The 21,623-nt window shown below is 40.9% G+C and overlaps 1 protein-coding gene across 8 annotated transcripts in view; it reads left to right on the top strand.

The window, feature by feature from the left end:
- Positions 1 to 21,623, top strand: part of BCLAF3 (BCLAF1 and THRAP3 family member 3) — a 58,521-nt gene that overhangs the window by 16,121 nt on the left and 20,777 nt on the right. For 6 of the 8 annotated variants that reach the window (XR_011600406.1, XR_011600407.1, XM_070943930.1 and 3 more), the window contains exons 2-9: positions 6,477 to 6,550; positions 7,315 to 7,893; positions 8,236 to 8,838; positions 14,418 to 14,596; positions 15,228 to 15,336; positions 15,703 to 15,766; positions 16,356 to 16,471; positions 21,150 to 21,264. Coding sequence is in view for 6 of the 8 variants with exons in the window: in XM_070943930.1 (XP_070800031.1) it covers positions 6,510 to 6,550; positions 7,315 to 7,893; positions 8,236 to 8,838; positions 14,418 to 14,596; positions 15,228 to 15,336; positions 15,703 to 15,766; positions 16,356 to 16,471; positions 21,150 to 21,264 (1,806 nt within the window). In the remaining 2 variants the exon portion in view is untranslated. Of the gene's footprint in view, positions 1 to 6,476; positions 6,551 to 7,314; positions 7,894 to 8,235; positions 8,839 to 14,417; positions 14,597 to 15,227; positions 15,337 to 15,702; positions 15,767 to 16,355; positions 16,472 to 19,887; positions 20,001 to 21,149; positions 21,265 to 21,623 lie in introns of those variants that run through there. The other 2 variants (XM_070943932.1, XM_070943931.1) reach the window with 2 other exon arrangements.

Below are 21,623 nucleotides of genomic sequence, written 5' to 3'. Positions count from 1 at the left end.
TTCTCGTAGCGATTACCTCAGCTCGGAGGATATCGGAGTTGGCCGCTCTCTCAGTTCGTCAGGATCTCTGCATCATTCATGCTGATCGAGTGGTTTTATGATTAGATCCAGCCTTCATTCTGAAGATCAATACAGCCTTCCATCGTTCTAAAGAGATCATTCTACCCAACTTCTGTCCTTCCCCCCACCATCACCTGGAAAAGGTGTGGCACAAGCTTGATGTTCGTCGGGCTCTCAAGGTTTATGTTTCCAGGACTTCTTCCTTTCGTCGTTCTGAGGCCCTTTTTGTGTCTTTCCAACCCCAGTCCATGGGGTTGAAGGTCTCTTCCACTACATTGGGTCGTTGGCTCAGGGCCTCCATTTCCTTAGCTCACGAAGCTCAATCTTTACCGGTGCCTCGTGGCATTACTGCCCACTCTACCAGGAGCGCAGCTACTTCAGCTGCCTGGTCTACCCAAGCTTCTCTCGAGGAGGTCTGCCGCGCTGCTACGTGGACTTCTCCGTCTCCGTTTGTCCAGCATTACCGGTTGGATGTTTATGCATCGGTGGAGGCTTCCTTTGGACGACGAGTGCTGCAGAGGGTATCTTCCCAAGACCAGGAGCGGTGCCGGCCTTCTCCCTCCCAATAGGTACATGGGCTTTGGTATATCCCTCATGTGACCGGCGTTTCCTCCGTGACTGAGAATGGGCATTGGTCTTACCTGATACGCCATTTCTAGTTCACTAGGAAACGCCGGTCACCCCCTCCCGGTTGGTCCAGCACCTCTCGTGGTTGGGGGACGGGGGTGGGTCCTGGGGATTTTTTACTTCTCTTTTATCTTTACAGACACGGCAGTCTACCGTACGTCCTAGTCTCAAACTGGATACAGGAAGAGGCGGGACTTCTTTAGTTGGTAGACTCGGTCCTAGGATTACTGGATAAGTCACATCCCTCATGTGACCGGCGTTTCCTAGTGAACTAGAAATGGCATATCAGGTAAGACCAACGCCCATTCTCATACTCCAGATCTTTAATTGTGTCATGTAATTTCTTGTAGAATTCCCTCTGGTTTCCATTAGGAGCGTATATGGATACTAGTATTGTCTTTGTTTCTGTTTGTATTTCCGTTATTAGAATGCGTCCTTCCGTATCTGTGTATACTTGTTTGGCTTTCAAGTGATTTTTAACGTATGTTGCCACTCCTCTCTTCTTGCTATCTCCTAAAGATGTATATAGTCTTCCTAATTTTTGGTTCTCCAAGAGTTTTTGTTGCTGTCGTTTAATATGTACTTCTTGTAATGTTACAATGTCATAGTCCAGTTTTTGCAATTTTGTGAATATATGTTTCCTTTTCCTTGGTGAGTTGAGTCCGTTTATATTAATTGATATGATTTTCAGTTCTCTTTCCATCTCTATTGGATTTTTCTGTTCATTATTTTCAACTTTGTTGTGTTTCTAGTGACTCTTTGGGTCTTTTCCCTCGTTCCCTCTCTCTCCGTTCTTTCTCTCTCCACATTTCTTTTGTCTTCCTGATCTTTTTCCTCTCTCTCCGTCTGCTGTATCTCTTGTCTCCTGGGTTCCATTTCTCCTCTCGTCTCCTGTTCCTACTCGCAGGCGAAATGTTGTTCAAAGAAGTCTTGAGCCTTTTCTATATTATCGATTCTGTATTTTCTTTCCTCCCAAGAGATGAGTAGACCTTCCGGTAATAACCAGTAGAATTTTATTTTGAATTTATTCAGCTGGTTAGTTAGGAAGTTATAATTTCTTCTTTGGTCTCTTGTTCACCTTGGTATTTGTTTGAGGGTTAGGATTTCTCTTCCTTTATACAAAGTTGTCTCCTCTCTCATTTTTCTGTAGATTTCTTCCTTTATCGATTTCTTCGTAAATCTTATGTGAATTTCTTTCGGTAATTTATTCCTTCTTGCGTAATTCGTATACACCCTATATATTTCGTCAATTCCAGTTCGCAGTTCATCCTTGTCCATCTGGGTTGCCTTCGCCAATATCTCAATCATTGTTTCGCCTAGGTCTTCCTCCTTTTGTTCTACTTTCTGAAATCGTAAATAGAATGATGCCTTCTCCATCTCAAGATACGTTAATGCATCTTCGGTTTCCTTGTTAAATGCCCCTTGATCTTGTTCCATTCTTTCCATTCTGTTAGTCGTGTGTTCTATTTTTTCTTCCACCCTATTAATCCTCTGCTCATTTTCCGCTATGTTTTGATGGATTTGTTCTATCTTCTCATCCATATTTTTGATGTTATCCTTTATTTTGCTTACATCTGACCTCAGTTCTTTGCGGTTTTTTCTTGTTTCCTCATGGTTATGTGCCATCGTTTCCTGCATTCTATTCATACCTTCCTGGATCATTGCTAGTGCGGATTGAATGTTCTGTATGTTGAGGGTGGGGCCCATCTTTTCCTTTTCTGTAGTTTCAGTTACTTTTTGTTGGGCTGGCGAGGCCATAAGTATCATTTGGCTCGATGGTATTTTCTTACTTGTTTTGGTTGTTGTTGCTGTGCCTGTAGTTGCCATTAGTATTTCTTTTTTTATAATTTCCCAGAATTTCATATACTAATCAATATTTATAATTCTGATTCTTGTCTGTGCACCCAGATTTATTTATCACTATTCAATATTCTTCTAATATTTCACGATATTTGTGAGACAACAGTGATGGGAACTAGAGGAGAAGGTTTGAGGGGAAAAGTACACTAATCTAGCAATCCATCAACCGGTTGTTCTTAAAATTAAATATTTAAATACCTGCTATAACTCTTATCCTATTAATCAAAAATCAATTTCTGTTGAATTCTAATTTATCTAATACGGTAAGGATATATAATTTATATAAATATACTTAATATACTATAGACTAAGTCTTTGACTCAGTGTAAAAACTGGCTTATAGGTTAATAGTTCGCTTAGTGTTAATAAACTTATTCTATGTAATCATATATAAAGGTAAGTCTCAAGAACACACACACACACATATATATATATCTTAGTTCCAATAACTATCAATTGCTATTGATTTCTAATTTATCTGACATACACATATAAATATACTTAATTGTAAATCTTTGCTCCTAAATGTATGAAGGTAGACTGATGCAACAATAATTCAATAATCAATAGATAGTTCAGTAACTAATTCAATAATCCAATAAATATCAATTGCTATTAGTTTCTAATTTCTCTAGCATACATATATAGGTATACTTTACGCAAATATAGTAAATATGCTATAATCTAAACCTTTGTTTCTAAGTATATAAAGTAAGTATAAGTATATAAAAATAGGCTGACGAGGCAATAATCGACTTGATCAATACCAAATTATACTATGCAATCGTATGTAAAAATGAATTTCCAAAACTGTCTATATATATATATATATATATAAATATTACTTCTTGGTCACTATTGATAATTAATGAGTAGTTTTAATAGCAAGTCTTTGATTCTTCTTTGGAAGTACTTCCCACACTCGTTACTTTCTCCTTCTTCTTACTCCTTATATTGAGTGTCCAACTATAGTCCAACTCGACTTGTATTGTCCAGTTATTTCCTAGTCCTCAGTTCAAGTCCTCCCAAACTGGAAACAGTAGAAAAAACAGTGTTATAGATCCAGTGTATTCCACGTTCGTTCGTACTTTTCCTTCCCTTTTATATATATCCAATAAACACCAAATGTGCACCAAGAATGTCAAAGTCTGCTTCTCTAAGTAATTTAAGCCAATTATCCAGTTATCTTATTCTCCAATAATCCAATTGTCTCAGTCTTGTTAACGAAGCTTTGTCTGAGCTATCCAGTAAACATAAGAGTATTATAAGTCCCAAGCTTGCTACGTTCTCTGCTGTAAATCAATATGGCTTCTCCGTCTTTTCTTCTTTGGATATCCGGGGATCTAGTAATCCTCCCGTCAAGTCTTTTTTACTTCCTGAAACTTTAACTTTTTTCGGATTCTTATTTATAAAGTTCTAAATATCGCCCTCACGCTCCGTCGACTTGCTTCCCTCTGGATTTCCTCGGGTTTCACTGGCTACCAAATTATGCGATGTCACTTTGAATATGGATTCCTCCCTCCACTCACTTGCTAGTCGCCGCTTCTCTTCTTTCTTTGACTCAGGGGTTCCTTCCTCCCGCTTTCTTTCGACAATTAGAAGATGTAAAAGTACCTTTTCTTGCTTTCTATTTCCACCGATGCTTCTTGTTCGATCTTCGCTTCCCTCTATACACCTGTCACCGTTTCTGGCCAGCCTGGATGGCTGGTTCTTTCCCGGTCTGAGTTAAGGGAGTTTTCCTGAACCTTCGGGGGGATTGCTGTCCTCCCCGAGGTCCTCGGAGGTTTCCCTTTCCTCTATCAACCTCTACAAGGTCGATAGCGCCTAAATCGGCGCTCGAACCGGGAATATTAGAGGCTTTGGGAAATTTTTTTATCCATTTAAAACAAACCCTATCACTCCACACATTTAACTGGAGTGGGTGAGGTGGGGGATGATTTTCATGGGGGTAGAAGAGGGACTTGGAACCAAAGGCTCCACTCTCGAGACACCCATCTTCCTATCTATAGCTGTAGGCGTTGAAAGCCTGGCTTTCTCGCAGCAAGGCCCGATAGAGATGCAGCACTTCAGACCTCCTGGACGCTGCCATCTTGTAAACACCGGGCTTCCTGGCAATCCCCCTATACCTTTTTTTAAAAAAATTTGATTTATATGCAGCCCTTCTCCGGAGACTCAGGGCGGCTTACAATGCGCTAAGCAATAGCCTTCATACTTTTGTATATTTATACAAAGTCAGCTTATTGCCCCCACAAACTGGGTCCTCAATTTACCTACCTTAGAAAGGATGGAAGGCTGAGTCAACCTTGAGCCTGGCGAGATTCAAACCTGCAGTAATTGCAGGCAGCTGGTCTTAATAAAAGGGTGCTTTAGACCACTGTACTACCAAGGTGCTGCCTTGGTCAGACCCTGGTTCCAAAAGCAGGCCAGGAAAGTGCAGAGGTCGGGACTTGGTTGATGAAGCGGGCACTGCCACCTGAAAACACTGTTGCTGCTATCTCCGCCGCCTGGAACCACCCGAAAATGCAATATTCTTTTTTTGCCTCCGCACATCCCGTTTTTGGAATCGGGGAGGAAAGTGTTTTTGGGTGGCAGCACAAGGGGTGTAAGGTAAAACTCTGCGAATTGCATCGGGCAATCGGAGGAAAAAGAGCACTGCCTCCATGCATCACATTTTTCAGCGTTTTCCTCCCCGATGCAATTTGCAGAGCCATGTGCCCTCATGAAAACGTGGTGGCGGTTTTCGGTCAGTTCCAGGCAACGGGGATTGCCAAAAACAAGCATCACGTTTTTGGCCTCCATATGCTGGGAGATGGGCGGTGCAAGCAGTTAGGGTGCTGCTTGAAACTGGCCGAAAACTACCGCCGCTGTGTTTTCATGAGGGTGCATGGCTCTGCGAATTGCATCGGGGAATTGGAGGAAAACGCCGGAAAATGCGATGCATGGAGGCGATGCTCTTTTTCCTCCCCGATTCCCCGATGCAATTCGCAGAGCCCTCCTTCTCCGCAGGCTCACTTTCTCTTTCCTCCTGGCCAGATCCATCTCCTGGGCCAGGAGCAGAAGCCGACCACCCTCTGCCTGTGTTGTCTGGAGAAGGGGCAGGCCGGCAGCGAGCCACCTTGTCTTGTGCCTCTCGCGCAGAAGCACCCGCTTCACCAAACGAGTCCCAATCTCTGCGCTTCCTAGGCCACTTGCAGAATCAGGCTCCGACCAAGGCAGCAAAGGTGCAGGGGTTGCCGGGAGGCCCGGCACTGTGTTTTCGAGATGGCACCGTCCAGAAGGACTGAAGTGCTGCATCACTATCGGGCCTTGCTGTGAGAAAGCCAGGCTTTCAACGTCTACAGCTATAGGTAGGAAGACCGGGGTGTCTCAAGAGTGGAATCTTCAGTGCCAAATCCCTTTTGTGTCCCCATGAAAATCATTCCCCACTCCACGCTACCCACTCCAGTTAAATGTGCATAGAGTGATAGGGTTTGTTTTAAATGGATAAAAAGATCTGTGCTGTTCGTTATCAAAATCCGAGTGGAAATGAGGATCCCCGCCGCCTGGAACCGCTGGAAAATGTGAGGGGTGGAGGCCAACAACCTCCAAAAGGTGGGGGCCAGCGAGTGGGTGGGGCTACCTTCGGTGTATATGACCCAGACTTTCACCCTCTTTTTTGGGGGGGAGGGAAGGTGCGTCTTATACTCCGAAAAATATGGTAGTGTAGATTTTTTTAAAAAATACTAATGAATACAATACATGAAATCAGCAAATTATCAACATTTCCATTTTAGATAAAATATGAGGTTGTTTTCTGTTGTAGCTTTTCATTCTTGTTATCTTAATTATAAATTAAATACTTTTTTTGAAATATATTCTGGTAAACATTAAACTATTAACAGTTATAGTACATACTGCTACATATTTACTTGTTTACATTTTTCTAATAGTTAAACGAAGACAGCTTACAAGTATATGGAAAGATGGTTAGATCACGGTCAAGATCACCACGATGGAAACGAAGGTAAATGGTCATGTTTTTCTATTGCTCATACAGATTATCCTTAATTTACTAGAAGACAGCAGCACTCTATGATTATCTGAGAAATATTATTCTTAATTATTGGAATTATACACTGCTCAAAAAAATAAAGGGAACACAAGCAGAAGACATCCAAGATCTGAATGAATGAAATAGCCTTATTAAATACTTTGTTTGTTACATACAATAGTTTTGTGTTCCCTTTAGTTGTTTGAGCAGTGTATAAACTACTGTATGTAAAGAACAAAGTATTTAATAAGGCTATTTCATTCATTCAGATCTCAGATGTCTTCTGTTTGTGTTCCCTTTATTTTTTTGAGCAGTATATTTAGAAGTGAATGTATTCAGGATTTTAGAGTGAGAGATCCTCTTATCTGTAAGAGAATATATACAGCTATATTCTCTACTAAGAATATAGCTGTCATAACATTGTTTACATTTTAGAATGTAGCTGTTGACGGAACACCAGCTGCAGCACTTAAAATTTGCTGCACTTCATAAGAATAATTTCCAGAAGTAGTTAGTCTGTATGGGAATTATCTACATGAGGAACCTGTTCCAGTTTTGCTTCATTTTCCCTCAATTTAACGAACAAATTTTAAAAATTTCAACATGCGAAATGTAATAAGTTCCTATAGGTAACTTAGAACAATATTGTATGCTACTTTGTCAGACTCCCACACCTACTGACATAATGTATATTGCAATAATTGAATTGAATTCGGTATTTATGTGTTTTCATGTAGATCTTTATCACCAGTCTTCAGAGCACAGGAATACAATAGACAAAGGCATTATCACATTGATTATGACTCTGAATATAAGATTTTCCAAAAAGACTCAAAGAAACTTATAACTTGGAGAATGGAAGAGGCAAAACATGGGCAAACCAATCCCAGATATATACCACATGAAACTAACTATCATCGACTTCATGAATCCAGGTCATATTCCCCTTCTCTGAAAAGAAACCCTTCAGAAGACATTGATAATCATAAATCTTTTAGAACATATTCACCTGAAAGAAATGAAAGTATCAGAAGAAACCAATTTAGTTCTAGATATTTAGAAATGTCTCACAAAGAATACCATCAGTCATTTTATCCATCTAAAGTACATGTAAGAGAAATGCATGAAGGTACTCGAGCTGTTGGAAACACAAAAGAAATGAAGACATATCATAGGCCATTAAAGACTTTATGTAAGTTTGAAAGGAAGTGGCATGAAAATGACTTGAGGCACCACCAAATACAAGAAGACAAATATGTTCAGTCATCTCGAAGATTTTCTAATGAATGTACGCCTAGGAGTTCTTCCAAGAAGAGGTAGAGAAATTGCCCAGTTTTAATTATTTTTTTTAGTGGTGTAAAGCCTCAAGTGAAAACTATTTTCCCTAATAGTTCCATATTTCTGGCCAGAAAATTGTTTTCTCTAACAATAAAAATATAGTTTAATTGTGGGCTACTGGTGTTAGAGGAATATTATTTCTTTTATATTAATCCTGTTGGTGACTAGCATATTCAAGATCATAATTTCCCCTCTTTTGGTGGCTTGAGGGATTACGGGGTGACACATTCTACCTAACAGCTGAGTTTACCAGCATTCTGCATACATAAATTCTCATTTTCTTCCTTACTGCAAGTATAAACTACTTTATATCAACACAGGTATCCTGACCGTGATTACAGAGAATATGGGCCCAGCTCTAAAAAAGTGAATGAAATGGAGAGGTATGATAGAGAATCCGCAAGCAGTTCCAAATGGAAGCAAAATTATTCTTCCAATCAGAAAAGGGAAGAACAAAGAAATCTTGAAGATCAATGGCATGCTGAAATTGAATACAGTAATAATTGTGAAGCTAAGGTTACATATGAGTATTCTCATAAACGTCATAGACATCCAGAGGGAGGAAAATACTCCTCTGATGAAAAAGCAGAGAAATATGTCAAGTTGGACAACGAGAAATACAGCTACTGTAAAGGAGTTTGGAATAGTAAATATTCAGATCATTATAGCAGTGACAGGGCAAGCCGAATGGGACAGCCTCACACTGAAGTGGCAGTGAAATATAATTCAGGGAAAGGCCACAATTCATGTGTGAAATCCTTAGATCAAAATGAAAAAGAACGAATACAGAAAGATTTGGATTTTAGGGGAAGAATAGATTTTTCCAGCAACTACCAGCATGATACTGGTAGTTCAGATGTTCATGCTAGGAAAGAGAAGCTCACTGTCAAAGTGGATATGAAGAAAACAATACATAAATACAGGTAATGTCTCTTAATTATATTTTATTTTAACCAATTATTAAAAGGAACATAATCATTTTGATAATTTAGGTTAGTACAGTGGTACTTCAGTACTCATTGTTAATTAGTTCCAGGAGGTACAATGAGACCAAAAACTATGAGTACCAAGCAGGTGTTTCCCATGAGGAATATTGGAGTGTGTGGGTATCAAAGTCAAAGCCTGCAGGCCAGATCCGGCCCTCGATGTATTTAGATCTAGCCCGCAGGGCCGCCCTGGAAATGATGAGGGACCGGGTGCCACCCACCCCAAATTGGCCAGGCGCTTCCCCTGTGCATGCACACAGGAGGTGGTGGGCATGTGGGGGCTGTCTGTGCCCAGCAGCAGCTGAAGTTCATTGGCCCTTCGGCCGCTCATTGGCCAGCAGCCTTCGAGCTGGGCTGCATGGATCAAGGCTGTGGCTGGTTCTGCACATCTTCCCTCGCTGGCCAAGTTGGGACTCTGTCTCTAAAAAGGCTGTGGGCGAGGCAGGGGAGCCAGGAAGGGTGGGCAGGATCTGCTGGGAGAGAAGCGCTTGGGCGGGCGGAGTGCCACGGGCTTTGCTCAGTGCCACCTTGCAGGATGCAGCCAGCCAAGCAGGCCGGACTGGGCAGCAGTGACAGAGCTGGAAGGTGGCGGGGAAGTTGTTCTTGGGAGGAATGGATCGGCCCCGCCGGGCTCCGGGAAGCCTCATAGATTTCTCTCCTAGGTTGCAACGCGTCGGACTGGGAAGAAACAGCATCGGCTCTGGGTTTGGCTGCCAGCATTTCAGGGGAGTGAGGAGCAGTGGCAGCACCAAGTTGAAAGGGGGAAGGGCAGGAGGGAAGCGAATCTCCTCAGGAGAGGTGTCAAATATCCACATTTTGCCTGCATCCGCTGAGTTTTTAATGCAGATACAGATGCAGTTTTGAACTCTCAACTTCCCCTTCCCATAGTCTCAGAGGACGCCCGGCTTTCCTTATCCTCTAAGTCAGTGGTCCCCAACCTTTTTATCGCCGCGGACCAATCAGCCTTTGATAATTTTACCGTGGCCCGCTGAGCGCGCGCAGGGGTGGGGGCTTTGGGCCACACATGCGTACCTGCGCGGGGCTCTCTTCCCTGGAGCCTTTGCGCATGGCCCAGGAGCTTTTGCGCACGGCCCAGGAGCTTTTGCGCACGGCCCAGGAGCCTTTGCGCTGCAGCGTTCATGTCCCCCGGCCGCTGCGCGGCCCGGTGCCAGGTACTCCACGGCCCGGCACCGGTCCGCGGACCGGGGGTTGGGGACCACTGCTCTAAGTCACTCCCCAATCTTTTTCCAACTCAGCACACCAAGGGTGGCGGTCCTTCTGCCTGGCAGCTGCTTGCCAAGAAGTCAGTGGAAGGGCAGGCAATGGGCACTATCCCCCCCAAGACCTCTTTCTGCCTCTGCCTTTGTCAACTGTTTGTTGGGCTGATACCCAGGGGCTCTCCCCCCAGCCTGATCTTCTGCTTATTTGGAGGTTGTAGGAGTGGGTGTTGTTGGAGAAGGCTCAGCCCTTTTCTCCCCTAACAGTAGACAGCAACATCTGGAGAAAGTGAGGTTTTGTCTGCCCTGTGAGCAAATATAAAAAACGAGCCCTGTCCAGACCCAGGTAGGCCGAAACCTCCCTGTTCGGGTTGAGGTGGAGACATTCCTTGTTTCATAATATCAGGGAAATATCAAAACGGAGCAGGAAGACACCAATCCCTGAGACACCCACATGCTGTCCTCTGTTACCATGCCTGGTCAGTCAGGCAATGTCATTCAGATGATCACCCAGTGCCCAGAGGTTGTGATGGTCCGGATGGAGAGGAAGCAGTTCCCTATCATTTGGAAGGCTAGAAACAGGACGGGGTCAGGTTACTTGCAAGATCCACTCTCTTTGAGGGTACCTGCCTGTCTCTCCAAGCCATATAGGGGAGATGCCTCCAGGTCCTCTCCTTCCAATATTGTCATCCGCTGAGATCATGCTCCCCCCTTCTCCATAGCACTCCTGCCGCTGTGAAAATGGTTCCACCATGGGATTCAGCAGCCCCCGCCCTCCCCCCATTGCTGAGTTCTGGGCCCTTTACCTTTACTTGCATTTTGGTTTCTTTTGTAAGTACGAGTAACCGAAGAAGTATCATAGGTGCTTCATCACTGGAGGTTTTTAAGAAAAGACTGGACAGCCACCTCTCTGAAATGGTATTGACAGATTTCTGGAGAGGAGGAGAGGGTGGCAGGGTACTGCGTGAGGGAAGGCTGCCCCAACAAGCTAGCATCCTTACCACACACGATTGGAAACGGGGATTCCCTTTTGAGAAGGGCCAGCCTCCCTTGTGGAGGACTGGGGAGCGCTACTCTCCTGCCACCTCTTTCTCTCCAGAGATCTGTCAAGGCAGAAGTTGGATTCAGGAAACTGCTTCTTGCAAACTTTCTCCTCCATGCTTCCACACGTAGCAGCATTGTCCTCTGCTTCCTGCTTTGCTGGGAGGGGGCACAAGACAGGGAAAAGCCAACGATGTCTGGGAATGGAAGAAGAACGTCTCCTTTGTATGCTGTGCACATGCATGCACACACACGCACACCCCATTCCAAGCTTGGAGACACTTATCCACATCTGAGCTTACAAACTGCCAATCATGCCTGGGCTTGAGGAGAAGGGCCTCTCCTTCCTCTGTGAATAAAAGTCCACAAACTTGGAATGCGGTGTATGTGTGCATGCACGCACTGTCAGCAGTTTGGGGAGGCGAGCTTGTTCCCACCTTGACTTAGCTTAGCAACAAATTGTCCCCACCTTGACTTAGCTGGTGTGACTTGTTCCATGCTGACCCAACCACGCCCAGTGAATGGTGTTGAGGCGGCCATGCTCACCCAACCATGCCCACCTAGTAGCAAGCCAGCTACTGGCTCTTTGAGAGCAACCATAATGCTGATCCAGCCCTCAGTGAAATAGATTTTGACAACCCTGATGTAGTGAGTCACAAGACAGCTGCACCAACAAGTTCTAGTTTGTGCATTGAGTATCAAACAAATGATGGGTACTGGGACAAAAGTTTTGTGTCAAAATGTGTAGAGTATCTAATTCGATGAGTTTCAAAACAGTTGAGTACCAAGGTACCACTGTACTGTTGAGTTCAGTGACCAGGATTCAGAGAATTGCAGTAGCGTCTTGCTCCATTGTCTCACCAGCTTCCTGAAAATCAGAATATCATGGGATATTTCTTCCCTTTATCTCCATGAATATCTCCAGTGCAAGGGCTGCAGTTAAAATGAGAAATCGGGAAAACAAAGCTGCTTTGCATAGTGCATCCTGAAATAAGTTTGTTTGAAAGTAATTTTAAATAATCGTCTAAAAGAAGAAAAATGTCATATAATTATAATTTGCTTGAATTAACTTGGCCTTTAATGGTTTTGTGAAAATGAATCATGTCTGTAATCAGTTTATGTAACCAAAAATGGATGACAAATGTTTTCCTAGTTTGTATAATTTCAGAGACTGATTTGTGGTTGCTTCAAACATGTTTTAAACTTATATGTTTAGATGTGCCTTTATCAAGTAGCATTCTTCACTCAAATCTTGTATATTAGATGAAGAATGGGGAATCCATAGCTCTTTAAATATATTGATCCTGAGGAGTGCTAGCTTACAGGATAAAATGTGAAGAGATATTGAAAGTTTTTCAATCTCTATATGCTGCCTTTTCATTCTGTATTTTGGGGAGGAAGTCTCTCACAGCTACACCTTAGAAAAAAACTATCCCTCTATATTTTTTGTTTATGTATAACTATTTTTATCATATATAGTCTCTGGAGTTAGGCCAGCAGCTAACTCCAGAGTTATAAACTGCATGGGTATGAAATGCTGGCAGTTGAAGTGTTAGCCTATTGAAAGGATAAGATAATTATAGTGGTGCTTAAAACAAATCATATTTTAGGTCATATTTATGCAACAATTTTGAAAATTCAAAAGGGTACACAAATGTTTAAGCACTACTGTAAAATTTTGAACTTGCTCAGTGTATCATTCATTACATAAGGGAAAGATGACAATAAAGCTCAAAGGCTGTAGATCCTGAAATTAAAGAGAACAGATTTTGAGAAGTTTAGATAATCTAGAAAAGAATGATGGTTTTAGGTTATAGCTCAGTGTCATTTGATTAGTCTTTCATCCATATTATAATTTTAGAACTTCACACAATTCTACCTCAATAATCTTAGACCAGTGTGCCAGGTTCCATTTCCGTTAATAACTAGGAATAGTGGAATTTTAATTTGGCATTCCATTGAATTGTGGTTGTACTGGGCAGAGATTATGGACAGCCTACATACTTGTATACTAATTAACTTGCTCTCGGTAACCGAAATGATAATTGTTAGCTACTGTTAACTTTCTTTTTTTCTGATTTAAATATTACTTTTTGTTACGTAAATGATTTAGAGAATTTAATATATCCAATTCTTCATCAGTTGATGTATTTCATAATATAACATTTTGTTCTTTAGTATAAGATTGCAGTAGAGCCAGTGTCTAAAGAAGCTGCAATGATTTTCTGTATCTGTTCACAGGCTTTTGCTGCCCAAAAATGCTGCTGCAGAACAGCTGACCAAATTTAAATTACTGCCTGAAGCATGGTTTAAATAGCACCCTTTTCCCAGTCCTTTCTTTCATTTATTTCTCCATGATATCTGAGAAAAAGGTTTTTTTTCTTCTCTTCTCGTCCTGTTGGTGCTAGAGCTAGCAATTGAGAAACCATTGAAGGCCAATTATCTGGAAGAGGAAGTTTTTATAGCCATGTAATAATTTTCATGGATTTTTACCATACAGAAAGTACACTCTTCCTTAAGTTGAGTTAAGATTTGGTACATCCTGGTTGTTTTCTTTGCAATAACACGTAAGTGGTTAGCAAACAATGTTCAGCATTTTGCTGATTTGAAAGTTCACTGTATTTCTTATGATGCATTATTTTCTAGATTTGCTATAACAGAAACTCAAATAATGAAATTTGAGCACTTTGTAAGTCTTATACTATGGTTTTGTGACTCTGAAGAAAATATAGGAAAATGCCAATGCAGTACAAGATAATCATGTGTCAGCTGCCACCTTCATTGTGCTTCACTGCTTGTTGACAGACTGCCATGAACTGTGGAGAGGGGGAGGGGAATGCTTAGGAAACAGAAAGTAGAAATTGTACTTCATGGAAAGGCTGCCTCAAAGTTATCAAGCTGGAAGAGTAAGGGAGCTGCATACCAACCTGCATTTGAACTGACCGTTATGAAAACATTTTGCACAAACTTGATTGGTTACACTAAAGTGGGCAATGAGAGACAGTAAAGGGAGGGATGAGAAGAACTAGGATTTTGGAGTGCAATTCTTAGTTCTGGCTATGCAATGCTGCAATATGCTTGCTCTCTAATAAAATTATCTTTCTCAACAAATGGAGCCAAGGATCATTTCTATCTAGAAGCTCTTTTTATGTGGATTAGTCTTAATTTTCCTTTTTTAATCTCTCTTGCTATTTTATTCAAATACTTTAAATGTTATTTTAACAGAATATTTTTTAAACTTTCCTAAATTTATTCCAGGGGAGCTTCTGGTCATATCATGGAGAGGCAGACATCATGTGACCTAGTAGCTGTGGGTAAAAAACCTGAAAGTTTTCATCCTGTATTTGAACATATAAAATCTGTGACACAGAAGGTAGAACAAAACCCATCAAAAGAATTTGCTCAGGAAATCATCAGAATTATCCACCAAGTTAAAGGTGGTTACAGAAAGTTAAAAATATCCTGTTTTTTGTAGTATCATCACTGTCTAGTAATCAAAATATTTTGTATGTCATTAACCAAGGTAATCCAAGATATGTGAAATGTTGTAGCTGTTGCATAAAGTAGTATGAGATTACTACCAAAAAATTCAAGAAAGACTATTTCACTTTTTAAATTAGAGGTAGTGGGATTTTTTTTAAACAATTGAAGTTTAGCTATAATGGCTTTGTACATGCATATATAGATCAAGTTAATACTTTAAAAAATACTGTTGAGTACTAATGGGCACAGAAATGGCACACACACACACACACACACACACACACACACACTTGAGAGAATTTTTAATTGAAGTGTATATCAATTTGATCTTTCTGCACTTCGATCTGGCTGTCTAAGTAGTAAAGTTTATATGGGCCCCTTCAGATGAAAGGATTATTGAGTAGATTTTGAAGGCTATATTGAAATAAAATACAAGTATGCTGTACGCTACCATTACAAATTTATTAAGCAATATATGGCTTTAAAAATTACAAGGGTTAAGATATGATCTTCAGGGTGGAGATTTCATTTGCTAATAATATTACTGCTTGTAGAATTAGCTTTTTTTCTTCATTGACTTCACAGCAAATTATTTTAAATCTTCTGACCTAACTTTAAATGAGCGCTTCTCAAAAATACAAGATATATCAGAGGCAAATGAAGTTAAAAGACATTTGGATCCAGAGATTCACAGGTAAGGTAAATGTATTCAACCCATAAAATTCATTTTAGTTGATTAAACAACAAATAATTTTGCAAACTTAAAATATATCCAGCATGAGATGAGGTATCTGTCTTTTCCACTAAAAACATTTCTTGGCTCATTTTCTGGCTCTTCCTAGTTATTTCTATAATCTAGTTATATCCTACCCTTTCTATTCATGTTTAGAATGGTCTAAATAAATGCATTCCTGCACAATGACCAACATGGACTCTGAGATTTTAAAAAAGTAGACCTGCAGCAGGTTGCATTATTTAAGTATATTTTGTGTAATGTAGTATCTGTTGTAGTTTTCTTTCCCCCATATAGCTTATTGATACTTACTTGCTTGGTCATTAGGAGGATTGATATGTCTCTGGCAGAACTTCAGAACAAACGAGCTAATTTGTGTGAGTTTGGACAGGTATGTATATTTATCTCCTAATGAAAAAACATTTTCAGCAACAGGATAAAGTGTCTTATTTTAATGATTCCATAATATGTTTATTTGTTCAGCATGTAACCCTATCTTACTGAAAAAATGAGGTAACTTTATTTTTTATTGAAAGCATTTTTTATTCCAATTGGCTCCTGAAATGGATGTATGTAATTCTGTTTTCAAACATGTGAGGTAGATTTGGCTGAGAATTTCAAGTTCACCAAATTTGATTTTAATAATTGAATGAGATTTTTTTACTGCAGTAACTCTAATGTATAATTTGTAATGGAATCCTGTTAGAGGCCCGGTTAGATGGTTGCATTGTTAATTTCAGTGTAATTATTATGATAATTCTTGTTTTAGTGTTTTTATGGTTTTAATTGTTGTAATATTGTTTGTTGCTCAGAGTTAATTGGATTGAGATGGGCGACTATAGAAATTGAATTAAAAAAAATCATTTCGGTGAAATGTAACACTTTTTGCTTTATTTTATTCTAATACTGGTCTTATACTAAATTTAGGTGAGAATAAAAATAAAAGTTTTAATTCATTAATCCATTTATTTTATTTTTAGAATGTTGTGAGAGTTCTAGAGGACCCAAATGATTTAAGACATGACATAGAGAGGCGAAGAAAACAGAGACTGGAGAATGAAGATGAAAATATATTTTACATTAATATCCCACAAAGGTAGATGTTCTCAAGAGAAATAATAGTTGGAGTTAAAATACTATAGCCACACTATTACATTCTAATGCTATTTTCATGATATATATCTTGAAGTTATGGTTTGAGTAACTTTATCTTTATTTTCTGTTTGCAGTTTTTAGTGAAGTATCATAATCCACATAAAAATTCATAGTGTTCCTTTGGTTTTTATCCTATTGCTAGAAGATACATTTAAATTAATTTTGATGTTAGTATCAGCTTTTTACTATTCTTTTCCTTCCCCTGATACCCTTACTATAATAAGTTATAGTAGCATGATATAGTTTGGACTATGGAAGACATATGAACTAGTTTGGTTGTAAAATATCTGATCTCCTATAGGAAATTGAGGAAGAAAATGCATTAATGGCGTACAAAAATATGTACTCATGCGGTTCTTTCATATCTGATTTGAAATAGTTGTTTCCCACCTGCATAGACAGATGAATTTTTTTATTTTATTTTGGCGGCATGAATATACTTTGAGATAGTGGTCACAGAGTAGAACCCATCATGTTATTCCGATTTAGGCTTTTTCCAAAGACAGTGCCCTTTTATTTTTGATACTCCTATGCCTCTGTGAAAAAAACACTTTCTGTGTCCCAGCTCTTCAAAACTAGTCCATTTTTCATTAGACATTTTTGCTTTCACCTTTCAGCAGGTACTTGGTTTTATTTAGACCTCAGCCATATAATAATGTGAATACAAGCAACTGAGATAGGATACTGTCTTAAATCCATCTAAACTTTTCCCCTTTATTTTACCAAAACAAAGATTTGTGCTAATTTGCAGTACACTTTAGTTGAGATGAAAACATTGTAAATTTCTATTTGCAGGTAATCCTTGACTTACGAATGGAATGGAGCCTGCCCGTTCCATTCGTAACCCGAGGATTCATGGGAGTGAATCTCATACCTTGAATGAAATCACTCCCTCCTTTCGCCCATGCATGCATTCACTAACTGAATGCAACTAGAATGCACTTGTTAATTGCACATGAGGTATTTCAGGGTTGGGAAGGCCATGGGGAGCCTACCAGTGGAACAGGCCACCTGCCTAAAACCACCCAAGGCCTCCCTGACCCACTGAAACACCTCACACTCTCCAAATTGCTTCCCCCCCCAACCTGCCGCGCTGGGTCACTTACCTTATGAAGATCTAGCAAGCAGTCTCCTTCTGACCTCATGTGTCCCTCCGATGCTCCGTTCGACCCTCCACGGGCCTCTCCCAGCCCGGTGCAGGTCAAAATGGAGTCTCTGGACACCAGATCCGGCCTTCCCTGGGCCTCCCCCAGCCCGTTGCTGACCAAAATGGAGCCTCCGGAGGCCGGATCCAAGGCGAATAACTGCCATGGTACTGCAAGATTTATAGTTTCGGGCCTTTTTCGGAAATGCTAGAGGGCGTTGATCACATAACTTTAAACATTCGCTAAGGGAATGCTTGTAACCTGGGGATTACCTGTATTTATCACATTTATAGTTAACAAATTTTGGTTTCCCCCTTCTGAAACTTCTGTAGCTCCATTGTATCGTCTTTGGGGTGTGATGACCAAAACTGCACACAACAGCCCAGCGATAATAGCACTATTGGTTTATATAAGGGCATTACGGTATTGGCATCTCAACTTTCAATACTGCTTCTTATTATCCCTAAAATGCTGTTGGTCTGTTTTACAGCAGATGTTCACCATTACACCCAAGATCTATTTCTTCATTACAGGTAGTCCTGCATGACCACAATTGGGACCAAAATTTTGGTTGCTAAGTGATGCTATTGTAAAATGTGACCACTTTGCTTAGCAGTGGCAATCCAGGCAGTTGTCATTGATAAGTGAATGCTCCAGTCTTAGGTCAGACAACTTCATGCTAGCTTCCCACAATCAGGTCAGTGGAGAAGCTGGCAGAAAGTTGCAGACCTCAGACCCTACTGGCTGGGGGAGAAAGCAACAGTGTGGCGGGGGGTATTGCAGAGAGTGCATGAAGGCATTGGAATTGTTTAGATTTGCAGCTCCAAAGTTAAGAGGTTCTCAGGTCTTTCCATCCTGAGATTGAAAATCCTCCATGGCTGAAAATTCTACTTGGATTTTGCCATGGGATGTTTTCAGCCCAGCCTCTAGAGTGGAAAGGACTTCCTCTTGTTTCCGGTGACTGGCTGAAAAAGTTCCATGCCAAAATCCAAGCAGTATCTGTGTAGAAATCAAAGCGTATATGCAGAAATCTGTTGCACACATACAAGTTGTTGCCACATGCCAAGAGGACTCCCTCTCATCTCTGTGGGTTGGCTGACAAGGTCCATGCCAAAATCCAAGCCTCAATGCAGAAATCCAAACCTCTGCTGCCTCCCTCTTGTTTCTGGAGGCTGGCCAAAAAAGGTCTGGGTCAAGAGAGTCCTCTTGATTCTAGGGACTGACTGAAAACATTCCATGCCAAAATCATGCTTGGATTTTCACATAGAGCTTTTTCAGCTAGCTACCAGAGACGAGAGAAAATTCCCAGAAGGCAGCAGTGGTTTGTGACTTCCCTGCTGGCTTCTCCATTGACTTTCTGAGGAAGCAGGAAAATTGCAAATGGAAATTACATGATTGCAGGGCACTTGGCAACTACAATCTAGTCATAAGGGCAAATAGATTGCCAGGTCCCAAGTTGCAATCATGCAACCACAGGAGTTAGCCATAACTTTAGGAACTGGACATAAGTCCTTTCACTGAGCAACATTGTAACTTTGAATGGTAGCTGAATGAATAGTGATAAGTCAAGGACTACTGTATTTTCCGGACTATAAAACACACCGGGCTATAAGACACACCTTAATTTTTGGGGAGGAAAACAAGAAAAAAAGAATTCTGCCTCTGCCTACCAGCATCAGGATCAGTGGCATCCTCACTTCCACTCGGATTTTGATAACAAGTAGCACAGATCTTTTTATCCATTTAAAACACATCCTATCACTCTACGTGCATTTAACTGGAGTGTTTGGGGTGGGGAGAGGATGATTTTCATGGGGGCAGAAGAGGGACTTGGCACTGAAGGATCCACTCTCGAGACGCCCCCGTCTTCCTACCTATAGCCATAGGCGTTGAAAGCCTGGCTTTCTTGCAGCAAGGCCCGATAGAGACGCAGCACTTCAGTCCTCCTGGATGCTTCCATCTCATAAACATGGTGCCAGGCTTCCCGGCAAGCCCCCTGCGCCTTTGCTGCCTCGGTCAGAGCCTGATTCCGGAAGCAGCCCGGGGAAGTGCGGAGGTCGGGACTTGGTTGGCAAAGCGGGCGCTGCCTAAGGGGCAAGGCTGCCACCCAAAAACACTGTTGCCGTAATCTCCGCTGCCTACAGATCTCCTCTGCCTTTCCGATTCCAAAAACGGGGCGTGCGGAGGCAACAAAAGAGCATCATGGTTTCAGGCGCTGCGCAGGAGGTGTAAAGCAAGGCGGCTGGCCGCTCTGCCTGCCCCTTCCCCAGACGACTCAAGCGGAGGGCGGACGATTTCTGCTCCTGGCCTAGGAGGAAAGAGAAAGTGAGTGCGGAGGAGGAGGAGGGTGCGTGGCTCTGCGATGTGCATGGGGGAACCAGAGAGGAAAGCATTTTCAGGTAGCAGCGCCAGCCGCACGCCCTGTTTTTGGATTCGTGGAGGGGATTGCAGTGCTGCCGCCCGAAATCCGCTTTCCTCCCCGATTCCAAAAACGGGGTGTGTGGAGGCCAAAAAAGTGCATTGCATTTCAGGTGACGGATCTGGCCAGGAGGAAAGAGAAAGTGAGTCTGAGGAGAAGGAGGTGGAAGGCGCATGACTCTGCAATGTGCATCGGGGAACCAGGGAGGAAAGCGTTTTTGGGTCGCAGCACTGGCCAGAACCAGCCACCACCTGAAATGCAATGTACTTTTTTGGGAATGGAGATTTTGCAGTATCCTTCCCCTGCCACACCCACCAAGCCACGCCCACAGAACTGGTAGTAAAAAAATTAGAACTCCACCACTGGCCCAAACTGTTGAATTCATATCCATTTAACTTATCTATTTATGAGGCCATAGAAAAAGATTGCTGGTGGCTGCTTCCCTATTTCAGTTCCTTTCCAAATTGAACTATTTCTTGTTTATTTTGACATTTTGGCAGGAGTTTTGGCATTTATGTTATATTTGAATAACTATAGTGTATCTTTGAATCACTAACATCTCAGATTGTATTTATGGAATGTTTGGTTCAGACTTGATCATGAACAGCTTTGGTCTAAATGGACTTGTCTGAATTGGTCTAAAATGATTGGATTAATTTCAAATAGATAAAGATGTACTATGATGTCTCAGTATGCAATAATTTAAAATAGATATAGAATAATTATAAAATACTAATCTTCTAAAACAGATTATTTTAGAGTGTTACATTGAACTCTGTAAACTGAAATTTCAGAAGAGAATAAATATTAGGGTAGTTCTTTGCGCAAATACTTAACAGTGCTTGATAATCTGCACATAGTAATGTACTTATTCTCAACATATGAAATATTGCACAAGCAAGAATACTTTATGATTAGCATGTTTGTTAGACATATCAGATGACTGTTGAATTTATCAGTTTTCATAAATTATGTTTGATTTAAATTGTATATTACTGGGCCAATTTAAATGAATTTATTTAAATTGATAAACACTGAAATATTTTGTTGTTTAGGCATGCACAAAATAATAGCTTTGTAAAACTTCGGAGTACTCAAACATACAAATACCAGAAATCACCAAGATTCCCAAGTCAGCCTTTCAGAAAATTTATTAAGAAACCATACATGGTAAGTTATTAGGAATATTGTACAATGTTGTGTACAATGCTTTCACAATTCCATTTATTTTGACAGAGTTTTCATTATGATGTTTTTGTTGTGGCTTTGTTTGCTATTATACACTGCCGAGATTCCTATAATCTTGGGGCAGATTATAAATACAATTAAATATTTTTTCTTGTTTATCATTTAATGATGGCTTATCTTTATTTAAAGCAAGATGCAAAGACTCTTTTTTCAGCTTTAGAGATTTTGGAAAAAATTGCAGGTGTTTAAGATACCTTATAATGACAAGGAATAATGGATGGAAACTGACCAAGGAGAGATTCAACTTAGAAATGAGGAGGAACTTTCTGATAGTGAGAACA

Source organism: Pituophis catenifer, unplaced genomic scaffold, assembly GCF_029215685.1.
Source record: "Pituophis catenifer annectens isolate HBS135680 unplaced genomic scaffold, rPitCat1.0.hap2 SCAF_4, whole genome shotgun sequence".
NCBI classification, from domain to species: Eukaryota; Metazoa; Chordata; class Lepidosauria; order Squamata; family Colubridae; genus Pituophis; species Pituophis catenifer.
Note: the sequence above shows the minus strand (reverse complement) of the source record. Positions and strands in the feature narration are given on the sequence as shown.